General features: G+C 36.0%; 1 protein-coding gene across 2 annotated transcripts in view; it reads right to left on the bottom strand.

The window, feature by feature from the left end:
• Positions 1-27,158, bottom strand: part of CNTN3 (contactin 3) — a 174,800-nt gene that overhangs the window by 112,748 nt on the left and 34,894 nt on the right. For both annotated transcript variants that reach the window (XM_034440553.3, XM_034440555.3), the window contains exon 2: positions 15,062-15,185. In XM_034440553.3, the coding sequence (XP_034296444.2) occupies positions 15,062-15,116 (55 nt within the window). In that variant the 5' untranslated portion in view covers positions 15,117-15,185. The remainder of the gene's footprint in view (positions 1-15,061; positions 15,186-27,158) is intronic.

Below are 27,158 nucleotides of genomic sequence, written 5' to 3'. Positions count from 1 at the left end.
TGTTGTCTACATATCTGAGCCAAAGTTTGGGTTTTCAGTTTTAAATTGAGGGCTGAAACTATTTAATGTCTTTTAAACTGTATTTTTAAAATTTTATATGTTATGTTTTATCTCAGCTGTTCACCGCCCTGAGTTCTGTTGGAGAAGGGCGGTATAAAAATAAAATAAAATAAAATAAAATAAAAATAAATAAATTGTGGTCATAGGTCAAGGACTACCTGTATTGTACAATGCCCTTATTTTTATATACTAGCAAAAGAATGCAACAAATTATTAAGAGTCTTATGTGAAAAGGAAGCTGCCAAATGTTCAACATGGTTTTAGAAAGGATAGAGAAACAGGAAAAATGTATATTGATGAACAGTGGATAATTGAAAAAGCTAAAGACTATCAAAATGAAATCAATATGCATTTATTGATTAAAGAAAGACTGTCCATTGTGTTGATCATGTCAAACTGTAGCATATGTTTGGAAAAGTGGTAATCCCAGAATATCTCACTGCCTCATGTGAAACCCATATAGAGGTCAGGAAGACAAAGTCTAAACAGAATATGGCAAGAGTGACTGGTTTCAGGTTAGTGAGACAAAGCTATTTTTTTTTAATGAAATTTTATTGAGTAAAGAATATATTACATTTCTCACTGTGGTGAGACAAAGCTATTATATTCTCCATTTATTTATTTAATTTGTATACTGGATCTCTGAGGGAAGTTGTATTGGAAAAGATGAGTCCGCTTTCAAAACTGAAAGAAAAAATATAAATAACCTATACCATCTTGAAGGCACTATTCTAATGCTTTGAAAATGCAATGATCTGCAAACTGTAGTAAATTAAAAAGGAGCACAGTGAAAAATGTCACTAATTTAAATATAAACAAGACCAAATTTATGACAACAGGTGCATCAACCAGATTTAGAGGTGGCAATGAACATACTGAAGTGGTAAAAATACACTAGAAAGGAGCCCTTGGGAAAGTAAAAAAATCAAAGCCTTGGGGGAAAAAAATCAGGTGCTGGGACATATCTCTTATCTACAAAGGTGAATATCAGGCAGTCAATTCTGATTTTTAGGGAAGCAAAAATTGGACTTTAAAGAAACAAGAAGAAAGAGTATTGTCATTTTTGAACTCTAGTGTTGAAAAAGATTGCTGAGAATGCCATGGATAGTTAAGAAAAGAAACAAATGGAACTTCAAACAAATCAACTCAGAGTTCTCACCTAAGGCACAAATGGCAGGGCTCAAATTATACTTTTGACACACGAGGCGAAGATCTAGCTCTCTGGAATGGTCTTCAGAGATAGGAAATGTGGAAGAAAAGAGAAAAGGATAACCAAAAACAAATTGGATGGATTCAGTTACAAAGGTGATGAGTACACTATTAGAAAACCTGAGGGGCCAGGTAAAGGGCAGGCTGTCCTGAAGAAAATCTATGAGGTGTCTAACAGTCAACAATCAACAGTCAACAATACTAATTAAATACACACTGTCTCAACTTGAATAACAAGTTTCTTTCAAATTCTGTAACATGATGGAATGAACAAAAAAATTCTTTTTTGTCACTCACTCAATATGCCATGAATGGAAAAAGTTCTTAGGTGAATATAAAGCCCTATTTTCTTCAATTCATTGAGTAGTTTTAAAGCTTATGCACTATCTCTTCATATAGCACTACATGCTTATCAAAAATTCCAGCTTGAATAATTAGTTTCTCCTTCATCCTACCACAAAGCACATTTTTGTAATTTTTCAATCCAATGAATGGTTGTATGTAAATGGTCTCGGGACTCTTTACATTTTGTCTGTCTTTCAGCAGATAACTGCCCACACATAAAACAGGACAAAATTTGGCATACTGGTAGAAACTTGTTAAATAAAAGAGTTTTAAAATATGCTACATCCAGGCAGGGGCTGTGGAGGAAAATATTCCTCAATAATGTTCCCCAATGTATTCTTCTGGTACAAGCAAGTATACTCAGCATCCTTCCATCCAGACTGTGCAACACAACAGAAATACCTACAAAATCACATGCATACATGCACATAAAAGCCCAATTTTATTCATGCAGATAAAATATTGGAAAGAATTCAGAAACTGCTCTGCATGCTTTCCCTAATTTACCACACTCATTTCATCCAGTAGGTCTCAGCTTTACAAACCAGGGTTTGTGAAGACTAACTCTTTTAAAAAGTACAGTACAGTGATACCTTCGTATTCATCATTAATTGGATCCAAGAGGTGCAAAAAGTACCAAAAACAAAGAATACCAAACAAATCTTTCCCATAAAGAATCCTATAGTGAGTCACAATGCAGCTGACAGCGACAAGTTCTACTTGAGCACTGTGTACTAAATAAATGATGAGTACCAGGACAAAATTTTCACATCAGAATGTGTTGAGTACCAAATTTGATGAGTTTCAAAGCAGTTGAGTACCAAAGTATTACCATATATAATGCCAAGAATGGTGGAATTAAAGAGAAGAGGATGGGCCTCAGTAAGGTGGATGGATACGATTACTGTTCTAATGGGTGTGCCACTGGTAAAACTAAAAGGCTCGATGGGAGACATAGCCTGAAAAAGGTCTACTTATGTGGTTGCTAAGAGTTCCCCCTAGCTTGATGGCACATAATCAGTAGATCCTATCAGAAGCTTTAGATGGAGGAGCAGATATTGGAAACAAGATGCTACTCTTCTGATTTATTTATTTCACAATGTTTTCAATTTTCCTATGCTGCCCCAAAGAGAGTGATGAAAGATTGGACAGAGATCTTTGTTGGGTGTAATGACAATATCTATGCAAAGGATAACTGCAAACCATGTGTCTTTTTAAGAATTTCTTTTTTTTAAATTAATTTCCTTAAGAAGTGGAACATAGGAATTTTTTTCCCTGACATTGTTATCCTCAGAGATGCTGCACTGCAGTGATTTGAGCTATGCAGCAAGATAGCAGTTACTGTCAGAAATCTTTCATTTACAGGTTTGCCAATAAATTATCTCCATGTAGGGGCGTTGATGGAAATGCTGAATAGTTGTACAATAAATGTTGCTTTTTTTGGTGAAAACTATAAAGACTGGCTGCCTATTGTGATTTTGCTCTGCTAGCGTCTTTCTGCTGCTACAATTTAATTACACCTTTAAAACATCTTTCCTCACTCCCAGTAAAGATTCTTATTCCGTCTAGTATTATTATTTCCCTTATAGATTTCTAGTATCTTTAAGTTGTAAAAGTTAATGTTCTCTATTTATCCTAATGATTTTTTTTTACCAGAACTTTTGTTCCCCAGAAAGGAAAACCTTTTGTACTGATATCTTGGCGATATTATGCCATTTGCTATAGTATGCCAGAATAAATTATTCTTCATTTGTTAGCAGTATATTCTTTATTTTGTGTTCCCAATACACATTAGACTGTAACTGTCTAATCCCAACAATGGATATGTTATATGGAGCTTATAGGAATTATTATCCAGAGCTGGTTTCCCTATCAGTTTCCATGCTGAATTGGTTCAATATCAGCATTTGAGGTCTTCCATTCAGATAAACAGAAAGACAGACCAACAGACAGATGCATGAATGCACACACACGCATATACACACATACATGCTTACATTTGCAAACTGGTAGCAAAGGTAAGTGAATACCACCCCTGGATGGAAATTCCTTAAACTTACAACACGTGGACTAATCATCTTTTAATTATTTGGGAACTGCTCGTCTATTAAAATTTTTTAGTCATCAGCAAAAACACATTTTGGGGAAATTCTTAAGTGCAGACATATAACTCTTATTTATTTATTCCTACCTTTAAATTACCACTTAAGACTTCCTTTTCCCTTCACAAAGGGACATAATTTTCATTAAAAGTTAAGTATTGTAAAATTAGCATTAATTTTTAAGCTTAATTTAAAGGTTACATAAAGTCTTTATGTAAAACATATTGTTCTAATAATGAGTTAATTATGCACTATAAACAAGAAGAGAATGCCCTCAAACCCAGTTTACACTCCCTGTCTGAGTAAATTATTCACTTGCTTAAAACTGTTGTACATATTCCAGCACATGACAGGAACATTAAAATAAGTTCAAAAGAGTGAATCACATACACATTTTAAAAAATGCCATTAAAACTCCAAGATTAGAACTTAACTGGATTTTAAAACAAAATCATGTTCATGAACATTCTCAGAACTTAATACTGGACTTGACAGCTGTCAAAACAAGAAACAGGTGCAACCTGAATCTTCTATTCAAAACATGGATTCAGGTAGCCCATTTCATAGGCCAGGCACTGAAAGGAAAAGTAAAAAAGAGGTTGAATCTTGATTTTATAAGTAGGATTTGATTTTTGAAACAACGGTCTTTGGAATTCGTTTCCTACGGCTTCTAACTTTCCATCATTAAAAAGCTACTTACAAGTTCTGAGCTACCTAACTGATTCCAGTTTTTCTTGCTGATTAAAGTCTGATAACACTAGAATCAAATTTTAGTACCTGCAGGGAGGCCTAATCAGCTGAACAGATAAAAAAGAAGCACCTGATGTTCCAGAGTTGAAGAACCAAACAGCCACCTTTCAGCCTTGCAGTTTGTCAGCTGTGTCACAAGAGAATATCCAAGTTTTATTTAACACAAGATAGGTGTCAGAAACTTTCCATCTCTTTAGGGAGGGAATCTACTTCCATTTGACAAACTATCAATATTTAAATGAATTAGTCCCCCCGTCTTCCCCCACCTTCCCCCCTCTCTGTTTATGTGCGTGTAAGAGGAATTAGAAAAGCTGTAGAAACTAAATGACAAAGTGGCCCAAATGGTGGTAGGAGTACTTGGGGTTGTGACTTCACAGATCCCAGGAACAACATCAGAGCTCTATATCCAGAAGACTCCTGTGCTAGGAACAACTAAGGTACTGTGCAGAATTCTTAAACTCCAAGGCTTCTGACCAGAGCTGGTATTCACTTATCTTCCTTACTGGTTCACAAATGTGTGCACATGCACCATCTCTGCACATGTGCAAGGCCTTCCGTGCATGTGCAGAGCCTCAAAAACGTGATAAAATGAGACATCATGACATCCGCGCTGGTAAGAGAATCTGGAAGCGGCGCAGCGTTACTGCCTGAGAAAATGCCGGGCTCCAACGAGCTTGGCAAAATCCAGCCAGAAGAACTGTCACCAGGGGGTCTTCGGACCGAAACTGTCCTGTAGGGACAGTGAAGAAGGAGTGGCAGCTCAGTGTCTAAAGAGGGACAGGCAAGTCCCTTGGATAGCCTGAGAAACTCTTCGATCCGGTGACGGGGGTGGCCATCAGGGTGAATCGCCATGTAGCTGGAGCCTCTGGAACAAGCGATGTGCAGGAGGGAAGATTTGGACAGAGTGTTGGTGCTGGGTGAGTGATTGGCCATCCATAGACAATAAAAAGAACTTCAAATATGACATCCGCGTGGGTCATCCCGCAGTCGCCCCTACCAGTTCTCACAATCCAGATAGAACCGGCTGAATACCACCACTGCTTCTGATGACCCAAGATTGATAAACATTCCATCTATAAGGTTATACATACATTCACACATGCATATACCATACACACACATACACACACAGAACTATAAGTCAGAGCTATTAATTCATTTGGCAATCATCAATTTCTGTTCACTTTATTCAAGTCTCAACATGAACACTAAGGTATAGGTAATCCTCAACTTACAACCACAATTGAGTCCAAAATTTATGTTAAGTGAGAAATTTTTTAAATGAATTTTGCCCCATTTTACTTTGTTTATCGGAAGGTCGCAATCACATGACTCCGAAACACAGCAACAGTCATAAATGTGAGTCAGTTGTCAAGCATCCAAATGTAAATCATGTGACCATGGGGATGTTTCAACAGTTGTGTGAAAAATTGTCATAAGTCACTTTTTTCAGTGCCGTTATAACTTTGAATGTCCACTAAATGAACTTGTAAATTGAGGATTACCTGTAATCACCACACAGTATTGGCATTAGCAGTATAACTTCAGATATCCCAGTTCAATGTACATTCATAGGATTTATCAAGTCTTCCTCAGCCAACAGGTACAACTTCTTTGTGTCAACCCCAGAGGTATCGGAACACTACTATTATGTCATCCCTAGTCTTTCTTTTCATTAAACTAAAATGTAGAAGCAGCCATTAATGCAAATGACCTGTGGAAGTAAAGTCTATGTTCTCATGTGTATAAGTCTGTTTTCCAGAATTTTAGGTAAAAGCTTTATAACAACTGAAACCTGGATCAGAAGCAATCTTACAGCATTTAAATAATGGTTATAATCTCATGGTTTTGTCATGAATCTTCCTAGATTTTGGACAGCTTCTCTTTTTTCTATATTTACAGTAATGTATATTCAAAATGTATGCTATCTGAAGGTGTTATAAGTGACTTAGTTGCAATAGATACCTGATTTGTATAATTTAAATAATGAAACGAAATTCAAAAATGTTCATAGCATCAATAATAGTTAATTGCATTTCTTTTGTAACAAAGCATATTTTTTATTTAGGGGGTCACAGAGTCACTCAGTTGGTTATAAGATGGGCAGCTATATAAATGTTTTAGAGAAATAAATAAATTAAAAAGCATTTACAAAATAGTGTCAGTTTATTGAAAAAGGCCAAAATGTTGCTAAAGGCAAGGGCCACAATAACGAAGAGTTTAACAGTAATTCCTTTTTTAAAAAGGAATGAAATACACTTTAATATTACTGTGGTTGACAGTGAATTAATAGCCTAGAATGTTTTTGACAAAAATAATTTGTAACAATAATGTGCAAGAAGTATTAACTAATATTACCACATACAGGTGATATATTTCAAATTAAATCTCTTCTACCTGAAATAATTGTGCTTCTTTCTTTTAGCATTTCATTACTCCATGTAAATTGTACATTTCATATGGAGCCTAATCAGATTAAAAGTGATAAATTAACATCTAAAATTTGCATAACTATAGACTCAGTAAGTAATTTATATGTTTTATTTAAGGCACATATCATATATCTTAGAATAGTGGTTTGGTTGCAGAAAGAGATTAAAATAAAGTTGGCTATACTTGTCTACGTCCAATAAGCAATTGAGTCAGAAAATCATTTAAAAGAGTACTCTGACAAAGTGGGGTCTCCCTATGAAAAGGGGAACCTGAAAAAATGGCTTATGTTTACTTTTATAGTTAGCATAACAAAGAACTTCAAAGTAAAAGTTGATTGGTTTAGAAACAATCATCTGTCCAGTTACATCATAAAAATTAAAGCATCAAATAATATGTGAGCATAGATGCGAAAAAGAGCATTGTATTCTAAATAAAAGTAAAAGAAACATTTGGAAAGGGAAAAAAAAAATTGGAATGGGTACGGGAAAGATACATTTACATTTAATGTCCTGAATGCTTTCCTGGTTTCTAAAAGGGAGACTGTTCTTGAAGGTTAGGGCTTATGGCAAATTATTAGCAATACATTTGAAAAAGGCAAATTTAAAATACAAGAAACCTATGTTAGTTAGCCAGTGCAACAGTACTACGAAAACCATATTTTAAGAATTACCAAGTCCATACTGTGTGACCACCAGTAGAGTTTAATCAGTATATTGCATTACAATATACTGATTAATATCAATATATTAATATCAGTATATTGCATTGTAAGCTGCCCAGAATCACTCTATATCAGGGATCCCTCAACTCCTGGTCCACGGCAAGCAGAAACTGGTCCGTGCAAACAAGTCAAGTCCCATCTGTGAAATGCAGGCAGCGCATGAAACCACACCCTTCCAGTCTGTGGAAAAACATCTCCCCACAGAACCAGTCCCTGATGCCCAAAATGTTGGAGGCCGCTGCTCTAGATAGTGAGATGGGCAGCATATAAATTTAACAAATAAATATTACAAGCACTACAGCCTCATAAAGCCATTTATAATTCACTTCATACAGAGGCCTAAATAACAAATTATGAATAAATCAAGACACAATTTATTTTGAAATTTTCAAGGTATTATTTTCACATGACAAAACCCAAAGGCCTAGTATATTATTTTCACCAAAAAGAACAAGGTATAATTTACTGGATTTCTTATATGGAGATATTAAGGTTTCATAGAACATCTACATATAAAATATTTCTAATTCTATTTTAAAAAATCCATTTCTACACTGTACAATGAAATAATTTTGTTGAGTAAAGCCTTGAACTTGTTTTCAACAAGTCTATGGTAGGTCTTACTACATATATTATTCAGATTTCATCAAATAGTATATTTGTTCCAGGTTGGTGATTACACCTTAATAAACCTTAACTGATCTCAAAAACCTAAGCAGAACTGACCTGATCAATATATACTGTAGGTGAGGGAACGTAACTGCATAAAATAGATTGGGAAGTTAAAACATCTTCCTGAACACTAGCAATGCAAATCAAATACATACTGTTACCATGACAACTATATGGACATTAACAGTATGCAAAATGTTACAATGCTGAAATAGTTCCTTCTAAAAACACTACCTTGAATTCAAAAGAAACTATAATCCCTTTTCAAGGTCAAAACATATTTTCTGAATTTAAAACAGTGCTTTTTCAAGTTCCAGATGTTTCTAAGTCAGAAGCATACTCAGACCAACTCACTTAAAATTTTGCACACTCATAATGGACAGGTTCCTTAAGTCATTAGGAATCAGGCTTGACTTGGAGACTTTAACTTTTCATTATTCTTGTTTGTCATAGTTTTCTAACATGAAGAAAAACCTGATTACTAAATCCATGAGACATTGAAATTACATTATAGGAAAGCCCATTCTGTACCATGATCAAAAAACCTCTCACATCATTGACCAAGTCATTTTAACCAGTGTCTTTCTCTAATGATGGTACATATTTGTTCCATGACATGCTGCATATACATGAAGAACAAACCAAACCATTTTTCTAATGAGCTTGGTTTAAAAAATTGAGATAAAGTTTTGCCTTCTTTTTTCTTAACTAACCATGGGACTGTAATACAGAATAAATATAAAGTAAATTTGTAAGGCATTGATACACTGAACAAATACAAAGAAAGATCCATATTGGAAGAAATGAAGTTTGTTATTTTGGCATATTTATCAATTCAGTAATAAAAAACTTGGTACTGAAATATTGCCAGCTTCACACTTGAATTGGTTCTGCATAATATTATTAGTGGACATTCATTGGTACCACAGTTTTGGTAGCACCTGAGCCTCATCTAATGAGAAAAATGGAAAAGATTGTTATGAACATGTTCAGGCTCATACCATAAACACTTGAAATAATGTATCATTCAAATCTTACTTTCACACAATTACTAAACCAATACTATAAATTATGACAATTCACTGGTACTTCTTTTAAAAAGTGTAAGAATATATATTGGTTTCATATGCAGACATAACACCAAAATACAGATTTTTTAAATTCAAGAATTTAAATTATTACATTCAGGAGTTCAACACAGCACACCTTGAAATGAATTTTATATAAAAGCAGATTCAGTAAAGAAGCAATATACACAAGAGTAAGCAAAAAACAATTTAAAACAAAACAGGAACAGGAATCAATCAAAATTAATTCTTAGCTTTGAGCTATTATCTTAAAAATATGATGATGATGATGATGATGATGATGATGATGATGATGATGATGATATATTAGATAAAATAGGCATAAAATCTTGACTACAAGATAAAAATTTGCTGCTAGAAATACTGGTTCTTGGAAAGGACAATACCCTAAATTGTGTATTGTATCTCACATATCTAGATAAAATTCTTAGGAATGAAGGACAATATAGGTGACCCAGGACAATGTTGCAGGTCCCAATCTGAGTCAGTCACCAGGGCCAGAGGTTTAGTCTTCCAAGCTTTCGGATTTGTGCTGGAACCCATCCTCAGAGAACTTCCTGGGAGAGAGAAATTCTGCAATAGTGTATCTGTAGCTTGGGTGTATGAAGGTTCATTCTCCATGTTTGTGGGTTGGTTTCCGAACATTTCATTACCAGGCTAGGTAACATCTTCAGCAGAGTTTAGGGGATGTCAGTGACAGTGTTCTTCTGTTTAAAAGGGCTTCAGGTGTCAAGTGTTGTGGTGGATTAGTTGTGAATCATCAGTGAGTCTTGTGATGGTTCTTGTGATGGGTCCTGTAATAAGGATGATCAGATCAGTGTCACTGGGAGGTAAACTGCTGGTGGGGGGATTATGTGGGTTGGTTGAGGCTGTCTCTGATTGGCAATGCAGTTGATTTGGATTCTGAGGAGTTCATAGGCTAATTGTAGATCACTGTGTTTGTTGATGGAATTGCTTGTGGAATACCAGGCTTCAATGAATTCACGAGCGTGGTGAGTGGTAGTGTGGCTGATGATTTTTGTGTTGCTCCAATTGAACTGGTTTGGTGTCGGTATGGACAGAGATTAAGGATTTGGGAATGTGACATTTGACTTCCAGCCGGTGTTTGTGGATCCACATAGAATTGGTTGCAATGGTTAGAGTTGATTTTGTAGATTACATTATTTCTTTCAAACTGCCAGAATTCTCCAACCCCTAGGAATAACAATAGCCCACAAACCAACAGCCACACCCCGCCAGGAATTATCCAGAACCAAAGACAACATACTGATGGATGAAATAAGCAATGTAATCTACGAAATGTTTAACTAACATGTTTAAGTATGTTAATTATAACCATGTTTGAGGCACTTGCAGGGAAACAATGGTGGACTGAAACAACGCTTTTAAGGACAACAACAACCATAGCAGAAAGTAAAGCTGATGAATGAATCAGCTCCCTGAAGTCGGGGATTACTTGGGATTGGCCAGAGTTCTCCCTACAGATGCTCCCTGCAATGAGACTATGAAGCAGCTGTCTCCAGTGGATTTTAGAGTTCTGGGACCTGAGAGAATCATCTTCCTCCAGACTATTTTTCAGATCTTTTAAAAGGATGCTGGGTATGCTCACTTCCCCTTTGAATCACCTTTACTGGAAATGGCTTGTAAATTGCTTCTTGGATATTAAGATCCTTCAGAAAGACAAGTTTCATTTCACTGGGGAATTTTCCTTTAACCCACTGTGAAATAATCTTTATGTGAGTTTATAAATTAAAGAAAAGCTTTTCTGCAGCAAAATAAGCAGCAAAAGGGTGATTAGAATGTTGATTTTAGAAAGCTTTTAAATGGACTAAGGCAGTGGTCCCCAACCCCCGGTCCGCGGACCGGTGCCGGGCCGTGAAGTACCTGGCACCGGGCCGCGCAGCGGCCGGGGGACATGAACGCTGCAGCGCAAAGGCTCCTGGGCCGTGCACAAAAGCTCCTGGGCCGTGCGCAATGGGCCGTGCGCAAAAGCTCCTGGGCCGTGCCCCCACCCCTGCGCGCGCTCAGCGGGCCGCAGTGATAAAAAGGTTGGGGACCACTGGACTAAGGGACAGATGGACCGGAAGTAACATTTTGAAATACTTATAAGAATACTTCCTATAGTTTGTTTAAAAATGTATTAAAAATATATGAAGATTTTAAGTTTAAGTGTAAGAAATGTCTTCTGGCAAAATGTTCTGGGTGGGAGAAAAACACAATGAGAGGAGATTTTGAAGGTTGGTTACTAAAGGAAACCAGAAAGAATTAAATATTACAAAATGGAGAAAAGTATTTTAACTCAGAAGAATTCAAGGATATTTGACCACCATGTACACAGAACGTTTTCTCTAGACTGCCTGATACAATAAAAATGGGCTTAAAAGAAGAGATAGAATAGGATATTAATGAAAATCGGACTGTTGTGGATATGGATTTAAAGTTGACAGAATACAAGAATAATAGCGACAAAGATGAAACTGGCTGACGTTTTAATAGTTAAAAGGTATACACACATATTAAGCCAAAAGAATGACTTGAATACTGTATTTCTTGGAATATAAGATTTCCCCCCCCAAAAAAGACGGTGAAAATCTGGGTGCGTCTTATATTCTGAATGTAGCCCCACCCATCTTCTCAAACAGAGGTTTCAGAGGCTTAATAAAGCATCAGAAACGAAGCTTCAGAAAAGAAGCTCCCAAACAGAGCTTCAGAGGGTTTTTTTCTGAAGCTCTGTTTCGGAGGCTTTCAGAGGCAGGAAAACATTTTTTTCTGAAAGAGAGTTTCAAAAGTTTCAGAGGCAGAAAAAAAAGCAAAAAAAAAAAGCAAAAAAAAAAAAAGCAAGGCACAGAGCTCACAACCAAGGAACCTGTTGCTAAAATTCACCTCTGGAAATAGCTGATTGGGGGTATGGGAGACCATCCACCTGCCAATCAGCTTTTTTCTTATTTTCCTACCCAAAAACTAAAGTGTGTCTTATACTACGGTGTGTCTTATACTCCAAAAAATACGGTATATAGGTTTTAACTTAGAAAAGTTGAAGTTTATAAGTTTGTAAATAATTATAAATAATTTACATGTTGTTGGTAAACTAAAATATGATTTATTACAAGAGGGACATTTATACACTGCCTGTATTTACATAAAAAAGAGTGCCTAATGATTAAAAACAAGATTAATATCCAATTGAAAATTGTAGTCTAAACAAATTACTGAACCTAAATGACAACCCTTCTATCAACCCTAAGAAAACTGCTTAGATTGCACAGTTTGTAGGAAGTTTGGTTATTTCTCATTATAATTAATGATCCTCCATACTTGAATGGCAAGAATATTGTAAATGTGTTTTATGTACAGTAAATCATAATATCTATTGTTTTATTCCTATGCTTGCTTGGCAGCATTTGGGAAAACTTCTGGAATGTCTTTCAGATTACAAAATATGTTAAGACATTTTTTACAGAATTACAAACTGTTGTTTTATGACATCACCTAAGATTTGGCCTAAAGACTATTAACAGTTGTCTATTATTATCAATAAACATGTTTCTTTCTTCATTTGAGTAGTTTTATAAGAAATGTCTTCATCACAGTTTGTTGGTTTTTAAAAGAGCTACAAGAAAACAGACTTATGAAATTATATCTATTATGGGCGAAGACAGAAAGACATTTTATTTATGTTATTAAATTTAGAAGTCTCCTGACCCTTATGACTCTGAGTGAGTTACTTTGTAAAGATGAGAACAATAAGGCAAAAGGAGAAAGATCATCAATGAAAGCCCCACTCCAGTGGTGGGTTGCTATTGGTTCGACCCGGGACGGGCAAACTGGTAGCAGCAGTGGCAGGAGGCTCCACCCATTTGCCCGGACGCTTCTCTGCATGCGCAGAAGCGTCGCATGCACAAACTGGTAGCAAAGTAAATTGAAACCCACTACTGCCCCACTCCTCTGCAAAACAACAATAGGGGTTCAAAAATCACTCTCGCCTCTCTCCCTAAGCCTTGGAGAAGGAGCTCAGTTTTCAAAGATTTTCAGATATGGATCTCTGATGGGATATCATTCAAGAGGGCTGGGACTATAACAGAGAAGATCTGTTTCAGATCTAGATCCTGATAGATGGCTTTGTTTATTTGGAGGGACCTGGACTCTGCCCTTTTTTAATGTGTACTCAGTACGTCAAGAATATATATTTAAAAATTGGAGCTGCATTACAATCATGTCTTCCAGCTTTTAAACAGTCAGCTGCTTTTCAAAGTCAGTTTTGCTCTTATAGTTTGATGTCCAAAAACTTGAGGACTTTCAAGATATTCAAAATTAACTATCAGAACTTTGTCCTTCTTTTGAGATAAAAAACATGACAGGAAAGAGCAACTGATAGTTGGAATGAGTAAAACCTACTGGTAAATATACAAAATAATTAGTCTCAGGAGGAAGGTTTCCTTCAGCTTTGATAGGGAATTTATTTAAATTATTCCTTCACTTGGTTCATTTTAACATTTTTGTGAGTGAAGTATAAAGTTAGAGTAAATTTATACAATAAACCGTCCTGAATAATGTAAGTAATAGTATAGAACTATAGTTAAAAACATGTTTAAATGTAATGATGGGAAAAAGTGGAATGAGATGCATATTTTGATTGGCAGTAAATTGTTAGCAGATGTCTCAATTTCCATATATGGAAATATAAAAACCAGCAATGAGGGTATAGCCCTCTCATATCAAACTACTTATGTACAATATTAAAAGCAATGTTCTATCAGATGAATAATAGATATATATTAGTAATTGTGAAAAGGCAAACTATCTGAAAGTTGCTCAGGTTTTCAGAGTTTCAAATGATTAAAGACTTGAGTACTTTTAATGTATGTGCAATTAAAAGAAATTGAAAGTACAGATTCCTGGACTTCCAAACTTCACTAAAATCAGTGAAGAAGTTTTTGAAGTATTTTTTCTTAAAATTTGGGTTTCAATATAAAATAGGATTAGATGTAGAAAGAACACCCATGGGTCATATTTCAGACATACATTTTCAAAGGGTTATGTGTGTCCAAAACAGTTATAAAAGGAAAATGCAGAAAAACCTGGTAATAGGAAGCTATTGCAGAAGAACCGTCTTTTTCATAATATAAATAAATTGATACTGTTAATTAATTTAAATTAAGAGTATTATTATTAAATACTTATAATAAGATTGGTAAAGAATGAAGTAAGTTGAGTCATGGGATAAATATGAATATTAAGGATTTGTCTCCATTTGAGCGTGAGATGGGTGGTCTCCAAATCTGATAGATGGATAGATAGATAGATAGACAGACAGATAGATAAATAAATAATAAATAAATATTTATTGCTTAAAATTTTATTTGTCCATTAAGTGACCAATGGTAGCCTTATTGCAAGGATTACTCTGATTTAAGGAAATATATGTCAGTCACTGTTTATATTACAGCATCCCGTTTTACATTCATATCCTGATGTCATATTTCCACCATTTATTCAGTGGTACTTTAAAGAGTCTCTGAACCACACACATTTGCTCCCTGTCTTCTGAAATCTAAATGATTAACCTAGTTTAATAACACATTAATACTTATTGTTACCATGCACATTTTATTAGGCTATAGAGCTTAGTTTTATTATTTTAATAATTTCATTGGAAAAACATGATTAGCATATATCCTTACCTCCAAAGCAGCCAACAGAGAAAAGCAGAAACATCTGTTTCCATGGGAATAACATATCTGACTATGAGGTTGGTTGTTGTCCAGCCTCAAATGTACACGTATTTGTCCACACAAAATCCTTAATCTGTTAAAACATGAATACAAAAATATTTTATTTGCCAGTCACAGTAAAGAATGAAAAAATGTATATTAAATGTACTATTAAATGTTATAGATAAACAAAGAATATTCCTTGTTAAGATCCTAAAATTTAGACTACAATAACCTACAGTCATGGCCGTAAATGTTGGCACCCCTGAAATTTTTCCAGAAAATGAAGTATTCCTCACAGAAATGTATTGCAGTAACACATGTTTTGCTATACACATGTTTATTCCCTTTGTGTGTATTGGAACAAAACCAAAAAAGGGAGGAAAAAAAGCAAATTGGACATAATGTCACACAAAACTCCAAAAATGAGCTGAACAAAATCAATGGCACCCTTTACTTAATATTTGGTTGCACACCCTTTGGAATAAATAACTGAAATCAGTTGCTTCCGATAACCATCAATAAGCTTCTTACACCTCTCACCCGGAATTTTGGACCACTCTTCCTTTGCAAACTGCTCCAGGTCTCTCTTATTGGAAGGGCGCCTCTTCCCAACAGCAATTTTAAGATCTCTCCACAGGTGTTCAATGGGATTGAGATCTGGACTCATTGCTGGCCACTTCAGAACTCTCCAGCCCTTTGTTGCCATCCATTTCTGGGTGCTTTTTGACATATGTTTGGGGTCATTGTCCTGCTGGAAGACCCAAGATCTCCGACGCAGACCCAGCTTTCTGACACTGGGCTCTACAGTGCGACTCAAAATCTGTTGGTAATCCTCAGATTTCATGATGCCTTACACACATTCAAGGCACCCAGTGCCAGAGGCAGCAAAACAACCCCAAAACATCAGTGAACCTCCGCCATATTTCACTGTAGGTTCTGTGTTCTTTTCTTTGTAGGCCTCATTCCGTTTGCGGTAAACAGTAGAATGATGTGCTTTACCAAAAAGCTCTATCTTGGTCTCATCTGTCCACAAGATATTTGCCCAGAAGGATTTTGGCTTACTCAAGTACATGTTGGCAAACTGTAGTCTCGCTTTTTTATGTCTCTGTGTCAGCAGTGGGTTCCTCCTGGGTCTCCTGCCATAGCGTTTCATTTCATTTAAATGTCGACGGATAGTTCGCGCTGACACTGATGCTCCCTGAGCCTGCAGGACAGCTTGAATTGCTTTGGAACTTGTTTGGGGCTGCTTATTCACCATCCGGACTATCCTGCGTTGGCACCTTTCATCAATTTTTCTCTTCCGTCCACGCCCAGTGCCCGTCCATAGCTACAGTGCCATGGGTTGCAAACTTCTTGATAATGTTGTGCATTGTGGACAAAGACAAATCTAGATCTCTGGAGATGGACTTGTAATTTGAGATTGGTGATAGTTTTCACAATTTTGGTTCTCAAGTCCTCAGACAGTTCTCTTCTCCTCTTTCTGTTGTCCATGCTTAGTGTGGCACACACAGACACACAATGCAAAGACTAAGTGAACTTCTCTCCTTTTTATCTGCTTTCAGGTGTGAGTTTTATATAATTGTGGATAAATAAGATTGTTTCAAGCAGGTGAGTTTAAAGGAGCATCATATGCTTGAAACAATCTTATTTATCCACAATTTTGAAAGGGTGCCAATGATTTTGTCCAGCCCATTTTTGGAATTTTATGTGACATTATGTCCGATTTGCTTTTTTTCCTTCCTTTTTTGGTTTTGTTCCAATACACACAAAGGGAATAAACATGTGTATAGCAAAACATGTGTTACTGCAATACTTTTCTGTGAGAAATACTTCATTTTCTGGAAAAATTTCAGGGGTGCCAACATTTACGGCCATGACTGTACATGACATGGAGTTATTGGACTGTTAGAGGATTACTGGAAGGACCTTCTCTTCCCAATTTCATCCTGTCCCACCAGATCCAACAGAGTGGGTATATCATGGATTCAGTCGTCTAGGGAGCTACACCTGGTAAGTCCTAGGGCAGTGATAGTTAACCTTTTTCTCTTTGTGTGCCAAAAGCGGACGTGTGCACATGAGACAGTGAGCATGCATGCCAGTACCCATAATGCAATGTGCACCCCCATGCACGCACACACAACCCCCATGCATGCGCACATGACATCCCACGCGCCCCCTTGCCCCCCCATGCAAACGTGTGAGGGGTGGGATTCAAAAATTTTAGCAACATGCACCACGACTGGAGGTGGGCTGTTTTCGCACTCCCCAGGCTCCAGAGGTTTTCCTTGAGCCTCTGGGAGGGAAAAAATGGCCTCCCCCAGGCTCCGAAGGCCCTCCGGAGACTGGAAACAGACCTTTTTCCGCACTTCCAGAACACACGTGCTGCACCCCATGCTCTCCCCCACCCCGGGCATGTGTGTGCCCCCACCCCATGCATGTGCCCACAACCTCCTCCATATGTGCCCACATCTCCCGCATGCCCCCACCCCCTGCACATCCTAAAAATCAGCTGGCCGGCGAGAGGCACGTGTGGGCATGTGCAGTGCAGTTGAGCTCTGGTGACAGCTCGCGTAACAACTGTGGCACACGTGCCATAGATTCACCATCATGGTCCTAGGGCCTAAAGCCTTTTCTGTCTTGGCATTCACATTATGAAATCCTACCTACCTACCTACCTACTACCTACCTATCTACCTTTGTTGAATTTTAAAATCAAACTCAATTTGAAATTGAAACATCATGTATGCAAACTATGCTGCTTGTGATTTAAGACTGAATGCTGGACCTTCAGAGAAGTTATGGAAAACTGAAGACAGCTCTGTAAAAGAAAAGCCAACAACTGTACCAAAGACCATTTTAGTAAGAACAATTTGCAAAAGATGCAAAATGCAAGTATAAAAAAGGACACAGGATTATCTATTAGTGCCTGAAATCCAAAAAACAGACAAATAGAAAATCTTGGATTTACAGAAGAAATTGACTGGTGCAGAACAGCACCAGACAAAGGTTAACACAGTTTTCTATATTCTATTTATTTTCAACATTCACTATGAATAACATGAATATGAGGACCTTAGTAGGTGGGCAATATAAATATCAAAATAAACTATATATAGGATAAGCAGGATACAAAAAATACAATCCATAAAGCATCTTATTTTTGTTGATGCAGATCAGGGAACAGTATCAAACATATGAGGGAAATTCAGAAAATTGAAAAGAGCAGCCATGCCAACAAGATAGAACTTGAAGAACATTGTTAGAATTCATGTGACATTTTACTCATTGCTTGTCTACTATAAGAAATGCTAATTATCTTCTCTAACTTTGTAGAAGAATGATATAAAACAAAAGACCATTAAAAACAATCTGACACAGTCTGAAGAACCATAATAATATCAGTTAGGAATTAATCAGTATGATTCAGTCATTAAATGAGTAGGAGGTACAATTAAGCTACAACTAAAAGAAGTAGTGAGCCCTAGTTAATGAGAATGATCTGAAACTGCACTTTCTTGTACTTTGAACTGAGATGAAGAAGAAAGCAAAATGGGTTAATCAAGTTGTAATTGATTAATTTTATAAGGAAATGGAACTAAAACAAAAGAATATTCACTGAAAACAAAGAGGATCATTTGGAGGTTTATAAACATGATGAGACCTAAGAATAACAATTTGATGCAGTAATGCTTCACTAAAAAAAGAAAAAAAAGAATTCAAGAACAAACAAACCAAACACTTGGATTTGGGCAACACTGAAACTGAACAAATAATGATGCCTAAATAAAACTATGAATTGGGAATGGATCCTAATGAAAAATAAAATAATCCATGGCCAAAGGATGAGATTATTCAGATTGTTTTTACTTTACTTGGTAATAAGTATCTATTTACCAAGTAATACTATTTGCAAACATGCACAAGATTGGGCTGAGAATGCATGAATTAATTTAACTTTTCCTTATGCTAATTGTATTGTCTGACTTTGTAGGAGCTATAAGGAAGGGCAAGTATGGGACAAGCCATTTGTACCTGGAAATCAATCATGAATACTTCTAAGGGCGATGGTAGTGCTCTCTAAAAAACACAGAAATAAGGGAGGTACAAGAAGGGTGATAAGAGTTGGGAAGGTGGAGCACTGCTGTTAGCTAACAGTGGGGGTGGGAAGGTAGGCAAGAGAGAATGAAAAAAATCCCTTTTCTTTTCACCCTCTTCACTCCTCAACAACAGCATGTAATGCTAGTTCTGCGGTAAACCTTGGTGACTCATGTGGTTAGAATGCTGGGCTGACAATCAACAAGCCTGCATTCGACACCCGAGTGCTGCTGTGTGATGGAGTGAGCTCCTAGCCTTCATTCCAGCTCCTGCCCACCAACCGTTTGAAAGCAAGTAATCACAAGTAGATAAATAAGTACCACTTTGGTTGGCAATTAATGGGGACATGAAAGAGCCCTCAACTGGGCAATGGTGATGTCACCATCTAATCCTTTCCAACCCATAAGTGCTTCATTGCTTCTGACATGAAAGCAGAAGCAGCAATACCAGCCACATGAGGGCAGTGATTCTGTTGGACTAATTCTTACTGAGGCACAGTAAGAGAATGGTAGTAAGAGGGAAAGTGGTTTTGGGGAGAAAAATAAAATATTTACTTCAAAGATGGAAAGAAAGTACATCCTTTGGGACTGGATGGATGAGTTCAGGTTGTACATTAATTTGAATGTCAAATGCAGTATATTAGTAATATTCATTAGAAATATGGTTAATATAATCAGGCAATTGCCTAAAGCAGGTTGAAATGCAAATATGACTGCAATCTGACTCTTGCAAACCCAGAATGTTCTCAGATTGAACATAATTTGGGAACAAATACTACAAAAATCTTATGGTACAAGATACAGGAAAACACTGTGAAATGTTAGGCTTTTCATCCTCATATTTAATTGAAATAAAACCATACATTTCAATGTTTTATTTGTGACAGATGTTGATCCGAAGAGAAGCCCTACTTTTAGTGCAAATTCATCAAGACACTTAGAAGGTATAAAAACCAAAATATTTCATGATGGCTTGCATCTATATTCAGTATTAATTTTATAAAACAATTTATGCAACTTTTTCTAATTTAATGTCCTACCAAGATAGAAAAAAAGTAATTCTAATTAATTGTTAATTTTATATTTTAGTGTGGCAAATTTGAAGCTCCTTCCTAGTGCTAGATATTAAAAGGGCTCAAGAAAATATCTAGCAACTAACATCATTGTCTGGCTGATAAACTGTTTGCTGCTCATAAAACGTCTAATCTTAGAATTTTTTTAAAAAAACCCTCTATTACTTGAACCCACAGTGAATGACTCCAAACATAATATTCATAATAAGATCGCATTTAGTAGTACTCAGCCTGCAAAATGAAAATCATCCAGGTATGCATTCAAATCTTTTTTTATTAAAAATATAAAAGGAGTACAGTGGTCTCCCCAAAATATTTTCAATGAAGCCATGGTTCAGCCACACTGCATAATCCCTTCAACAAACTTAATCAAGCTATTCTAATCTTAGGATTAATTTCACAAAGTAATCACATAAGGGAAATTGCAAATAATAAAAATAGCTGCCATGAGGTAGATTTCCTGAGTCCTCACAACATATTTGTAGTTGTATTGCTTTCTACAGACATCTGGGAGAAATACATGGCACACGGCTAAATTATTTGTGGGACCAGCTGTCTCCAATTATCTCTGCTCATCTCATGAGATCTGGCAGGGTAGAGCATGCTTCAGATCGGTTTTAGAAAAAGAAAAAGAAAAGAAAAACCACCTAGCAGGATCCAGAAAATATGCCTTCTAGCACCGTCTATGGCATACCACTCCTTACCAAGTTCAGGCAGCTCCAAATCTACTGACCTTTTGAAAGCCCTGAGACCATAACCCTTTTCCCAGACACTGATCCAAATTGTGAGATGAAACTGGCCAGAATGAAAGATATCTGTGTGGTCTATTCAATGGCTGGCTTAAATTATTCAATTATTCTGGTTTTTTGTTGTTGTTGTTGTTGTTTTGTTTTTTTTTAGATTCTGGGTGTTTGTTGTGCTTTGCTTTTAGTTCCTTTCCTTTTTATGCTTCCATCTAATTATAAGCTGCCCAGAGTCACCAGCTGTTCATCCTCCTGTTTTGTTAGATTTTGGAGCTACAATTATAGGTAATACTACAGTGCAAAGATTCTCCTTGAATTATTCAAAGCAGTGAATATCCAAGGATGGAAGACTTTTTAAGTTGGCCATTATCTTTGTCTTACACTGACATTCAACAGAGGACTACAATTCTATTTAACTTCTTCCAAGTATGTTCCCCTTCTGTTAAAAATGACTTGCCACATACTTATAATAATGAGATTCACTGGGACAAAAGATCTATTTGACTCCCAAAATGTCAAAAAAATATTTGCATGATCGATAAGTATACCTCTTCCTCTAGTTTTACCTGCAAAATACCCTAATTTTTTAAATGTATTTGAAAAACTGTATACTTGTACAATTGCCAGCGCAACATTCCTATGTACTTGTACTATATAACTTTGGTTCCTGCAGATCAGGTCAAAATGCCATTATCATGAGTCTGATCAAGAATTTAAGTCTTGGGGATGTGTGAAACTTTGAAGATTTTTTTTTTCAGTTTTGACTAATGAAATGAATGGAAAAATAATGCAATTAATTGAAGAGGAACTTCTCTTCAAAGTGCCAGATTTTGGAACAGCTGCCATTTTGATCTAGATATTAAAAGGAACCTCGGCACATGTGATCCCTTCCCCTTAGTTGTGTGCTTAATTAAGCAATTAGCTTATAGTTACTAAACAAAATTTTCGACCACATGTTAAACATCCCTATGGGAATACATCTTCCTGTGATCTAAATACGTAATATTTAAATCATTACCTGCGGCAAAAACTTATCTCTTTCTCCTGCACATGGGAAAAAAGGCATGTTATGCTCATACATACAGTAGAAGAGAAAGGAGAAGACAACTCCCCACCACCTCTGAAATTTGCAGGCTTGTTCACATAACAGTAAATGATGATTTAAAACTAATTGTTCAGATTTGCGATAGTAGCAATAATAAATAAACAATAATTCCTCCTTTGATGGTAATTGTTCAGGGCTTAAGGTAATTGGTTACCAGTAGCTTTTCAAATACTTTATAAAATGATTTTTCTGACACATATCTTCTCTTATAGTTTATGTATGGCAATCTCCTAAAAGTGTCCTAGACCAGGGGTCTCCAACCTTGGCAACTTTAAGACTGGCGGACTTCAACTCTCAGAATTCTGGACAAGAGGCATTTTGACCAAAAAAAAAAAAAAAAAAAAGCTAGTTGGATTTGTAGAGGATAAAAGCCATGGGATAAAAATCTTTGCTCTTTCCCTCAGAGAGATACATACTCCCTGGACCTCTGACCTAACAAGAAAGTAAAACTTAAAATGAAATTATCTTTCTTTGACCTTTATGAAGTCAGACCAAACTCACGTTGGTTTCCTTTTTGAAAATTGTTTCCATAGTTTTCAGATTACAAAGCCTACATTGTAGAAACTAGACTGAAGTCAACACAACTGTGTATCTTTTCTAAAAATAAGTTACAGGTTATAACGCTCACAATTGTTATAATGCATTAGTCAGTTAAACATGCATACAATATTTTTTTCTAGACATAAGTGGGTATTCCTCACATCCAGTAGCAATCCAAGAAATCTTACTAAAGTCTTAGTTTTATGTCAGATTCCAACAAAAGCCTCCATTAAAAGTGAATACTGTATTGCCTCTTGTTTAATAAATGTATATTTAGGACTGCAGCCTACAAGTACAGATGGTTGCATTAATGTTCATTCCATCTATTAGATTACAAATAGCAGGAAAGTTGCAGAGGGTTGTTGTCTTGAGACAATACCATGAAACTGAGTGAATCCCCTTAAGAAAAACACCAAAAATATCCCCTTTTTTCTCTCCCATCTCTTTTTCCATTTCTTCATTGTAAAAAGGTTTGAAATGGGAAGGATTTACAGCCAGCAACTACTCAGTCAGTATGCACACTTCTGAACCGGTAGGGAAGGAAGGTAGATTTCACCCCTGCTGGTAGACCTCAATTTATGACTGTAATGCTTCCAAACCTAAAGTAATATTAATTTGAATCTCAGGTAAAATTCAAGAAATATAATCAAAATACATAAGGATCCTAAAGTCTGACAGAGGGGATCATTTAATACTGATCAAAATGTTGGACATTATTTGTAACCCTTCCCCTCCAATATAATTAAGATGCTTTCCATGATTTCCAAAACCAAAATATATTCCTTGGGGATCTTATTAGATATTTGTCAACATTAGAAAACAGACTTAGCTAGCAGAATTTGAGAGCTGCCTACGGCTGATCCAAAATCTTATCCCAGTTGGGTTTTCTGCAGCACAAAACGTTTTGCAGTAAAGTTAAGAAGTAAACAGTGCAAACTATAAAATTAGAGAAAATTGATAGATATGTTTGGGGAAATAGTATGTGCCTCATGCTTATACTTGTAGTTCAAATTCTTGTAGTTCAACATACTTTTTAAATTAATTTAACATAAGAACAATTGAATCAGAGAAAGTTGTTTAAAACTTCAAGCTTTTTTGTACCCCAATGAATATTACTTGGAATGTAGCAGTACAATTATTTCTTACCTCAGGTATGAATATCTGTTTTTTGGTAATGTAAACAAAACATTTTGACAAAATATTAAAACAGTGATATTATTTTTAATAAACAGAATATGGTACTCAATTTATAAAGACTAGTTAATGGATAATTAACTTTCATTGAGGCTAATCACATGTATTTTAGTAAGTAAGCACAGTGAAATGCAAACTCATATTAGCATATATAATACTTTCTCCAATTGTTCTGCAGCACTAGTAGCAGAGCTAGTACACAATGTCTAGTCCAAAATTCTCTCAGTGAGTTACGGGTGAACCTCAACCTGTGTCTTCTGGTCTTAGTACAAAATCCTAACATTATAAAGGTAGTCCTCGACTTATGACCATTCATTTATTGATCAAAAAATTGACTTATGACTGTTTTTCACACTTACAACCATATTCCATGGTCATGTGATCAAAATTCAGACACTTGGCAACTGGCATGTATTTATGATGGCTGCATTGTGCCAGGGTTATGTGATCACCTTTTGTTGAGCAAAGTTAATGGGGAAGCCAGATTCATTAACAACCATGTTACTAACTTAACAACTGCAGTGATTAACAACTGTGGCAAAAATGGTAGTAAAATGGAGCAAAACTCACTTAACTGTTTCACTTAGCAACAGAAATTTTGGACTCAATTATGGTCGTAAGTTGAAGAATACCTGTATAATGCGGGCTCGCTTCATATCAGTTAACTGCTAACTTGACAGAGCTGGGGTTAGAACTTGCAAAATAATATTTCCTTCTTTGATGAAGACCCAGGGACTCTTTTCTATTCTGTTTAAATTTATTCCCTACAAGTTAAATAAGTAATAATTCTATTTTATTTATTCAGTTTATGTAGCTGCCTATATTACAACAGTGATTCTGAGCAGCTTATAGCATTTAAAAACAATATGATATAAAATAACAGCTGATATTATATGTTGGTGTAGAAGACTAGAAAACCGATACAATTGGGAAGGCACAAAATCTATGGAAAAATGAGTGCTAGGCATAGGGATGTGTTAATGTTGTGGCAAAGGAATTCTGGGATGGGAGACATGGGCAATAAAAGCATGAGGAATATATGTAGGTGATCCAGAGGGAAACGGTGCAGGATGGCATGGGAGAAGAAGAACGGTGTCAACTCGCAAAGCATTCCTGACCTGCTCTCAAATTGCCATAGGCAGGGGGATGGGGAATCAAGCCTCACACCTGCATCGAGGAACTTGTATTTCACTCAAAACAAAGCATATTCCAGCTGGCAACCTTAAGGTCATCTCCAGGGTGACCCACAGTGACCGGGGGGAGTGACTTCTACAACCCGTGCAATTGCTTTGTTTGGGAATGTGACTGATGACACACCTTAGGAGGAGGGGGAAACAGGGTCAGAGCCAAGGCGCGAATTAAGTGAGATCAGAGTTGGTTTCACTTGGTTCGTGCTGACATGAAGCTCCTAATAAATAACTGGATTTATTTTCAAGCTTGGCTAGAGGCTCATTATTTAATTAGGGCATCGGTTGAAACCCTGACAAAAGATACATAGTGGTAAAGATGGAGCATTGTTTTGACATTTGTTTTTAATGGATGTTTTTTATTCTGTTTTAATCTTGCTTTCATCAAATGTTCTTTTATTACTGCAAAGCTTTTCAGATGGTTACATAAATATTATAAATAATAAATGCATAAATATCTGCAATAAACATTCTAGAAAGAAATTATGAGGAACAAAGTGGAGAAAAAGAAACACAACAATGATAAACATCAATGAATTAAATGACAAATGTCTGTGAAATCATAAATTCTTCAGTTAGCGAGGAGATTCTCTTTAGGAATAATTATACTCTAATAACATTTTTAGAAGGATGTAATTACAGCTATGTATGGGTCATGAATTTGGGCAAAAAATAAAAAGCAGCATGGTGCAAACTAATTGTAAGAAGATTATTTTTAAAAATCTAGTATGCTAAGCATTTACTGCTAAGGGTCAAGTGTCTGCAACCCACTTAACTGATTGTTCAAGATGACAGCAAGATGAGAGCATTGATTCAAATTAGGTTGCCCTCTTTACTATATATGTTTTTGCAAGTAAGTTACAATTTGATTGATTTATTTCTTTATTAATACAGTAGACAAGTATAATTAGAAATCTAACCCAAAGTTTTTGTCAGAATCACCTACTAAACTATTATATGAGAAGAACACTAATTTCTTTGCTGAAAAGGAAGAACCAAAGATCTAAATAAAAAGAATGTTACATTTAGAAATAAAACACAAGGTCGGTAAATAAAATACATACACACATATGGTACAATTACCATATTCCTTCACTTAAAATGTTTTTAAATAATAAAATATTTTTATGCCACCTTAGTCTAAAAAGACTGCAGTGTGCTGTAAGTCTTTTAAAAATATGGATTTGTAAAAATAGTATATTCTTACATCAGGAAGTTAAAAAAACCAAGTGAAGAATTAGCTTTCACCTTAAAACTTCCTAGAAAAAAGTAGTTCAAATGCCAGAAGAGACTTTTGGAAACACGCAACTCAAAGGAATCATGCTCAAAAGGCATGATTTTCTAATATGATTTCTGGAGACATGCAGTCCTTTGCATAAACGGGGACTTCGGGATTTACGTAATTGTTATGCAATTCCAAGAGATTCTTCTCTCTTCTAGAGAGATTATAAAAAAAGGGCTATGAAAGTATTTATAGACCCGTCACATCCTGGACATAACCTGTTTCAACTCCTACCCTCAAAACGACGCTATAGAGTACTATACACCAGAACAACTAGACACAAGAACAGTTTTTCCCCGAATGCCATCACTCTGCTAAACAAATAATTCCCTCAACACTGTCAAACTATTTACTAAGTGTGCACTACTATTAATCTTCTGATCGTTCCCACCACCCATCTCCTTCCACTTATGACTGTATGACTGTAATTTTGTTGCTTGTATCCTTACGATTTATATTTATATTGTTTCCTGATTGCTTATCTGTACCTTATGACTATCAATAAGTGTTGTACCTTATGATTCTTGATGAACGTATCTTTTCTTTTATGTACACTGAGAGCATATGCACCAAGACACATTCCTTGTGTGTCCACTCATACTTGGCCAATAAAACACTGCATTCCATTCCATTCCATTCCATTCTATTCTTGTGCCAGGGTACTTTGAAGCATCTTTTGGAATCAAATCCAAAGTACTGTAGAGCTACACCATCCTTTTCATATCAACACTTGCCAGTGACAATAAGATACAGAGTGTCAGGACAGCTTGGCATGGAAAAAGTTGGGGTTTTTTAGTTTTTTGTTTAGCAATAGCACTTAGACTTATATACCGCTTTACAGTGCTT

This window comes from Pantherophis guttatus, chromosome 2 (genome assembly GCF_059756535.1).
Source record: "Pantherophis guttatus breed Tessera chromosome 2, ASM5975653v1, whole genome shotgun sequence".
Lineage (NCBI taxonomy): Eukaryota > Metazoa > Chordata > Lepidosauria > Squamata > Colubridae > Pantherophis > Pantherophis guttatus.
The sequence above is the reverse complement of the archived record's forward strand: the minus strand, read 5'-3'. Positions and strand labels throughout refer to the sequence as shown.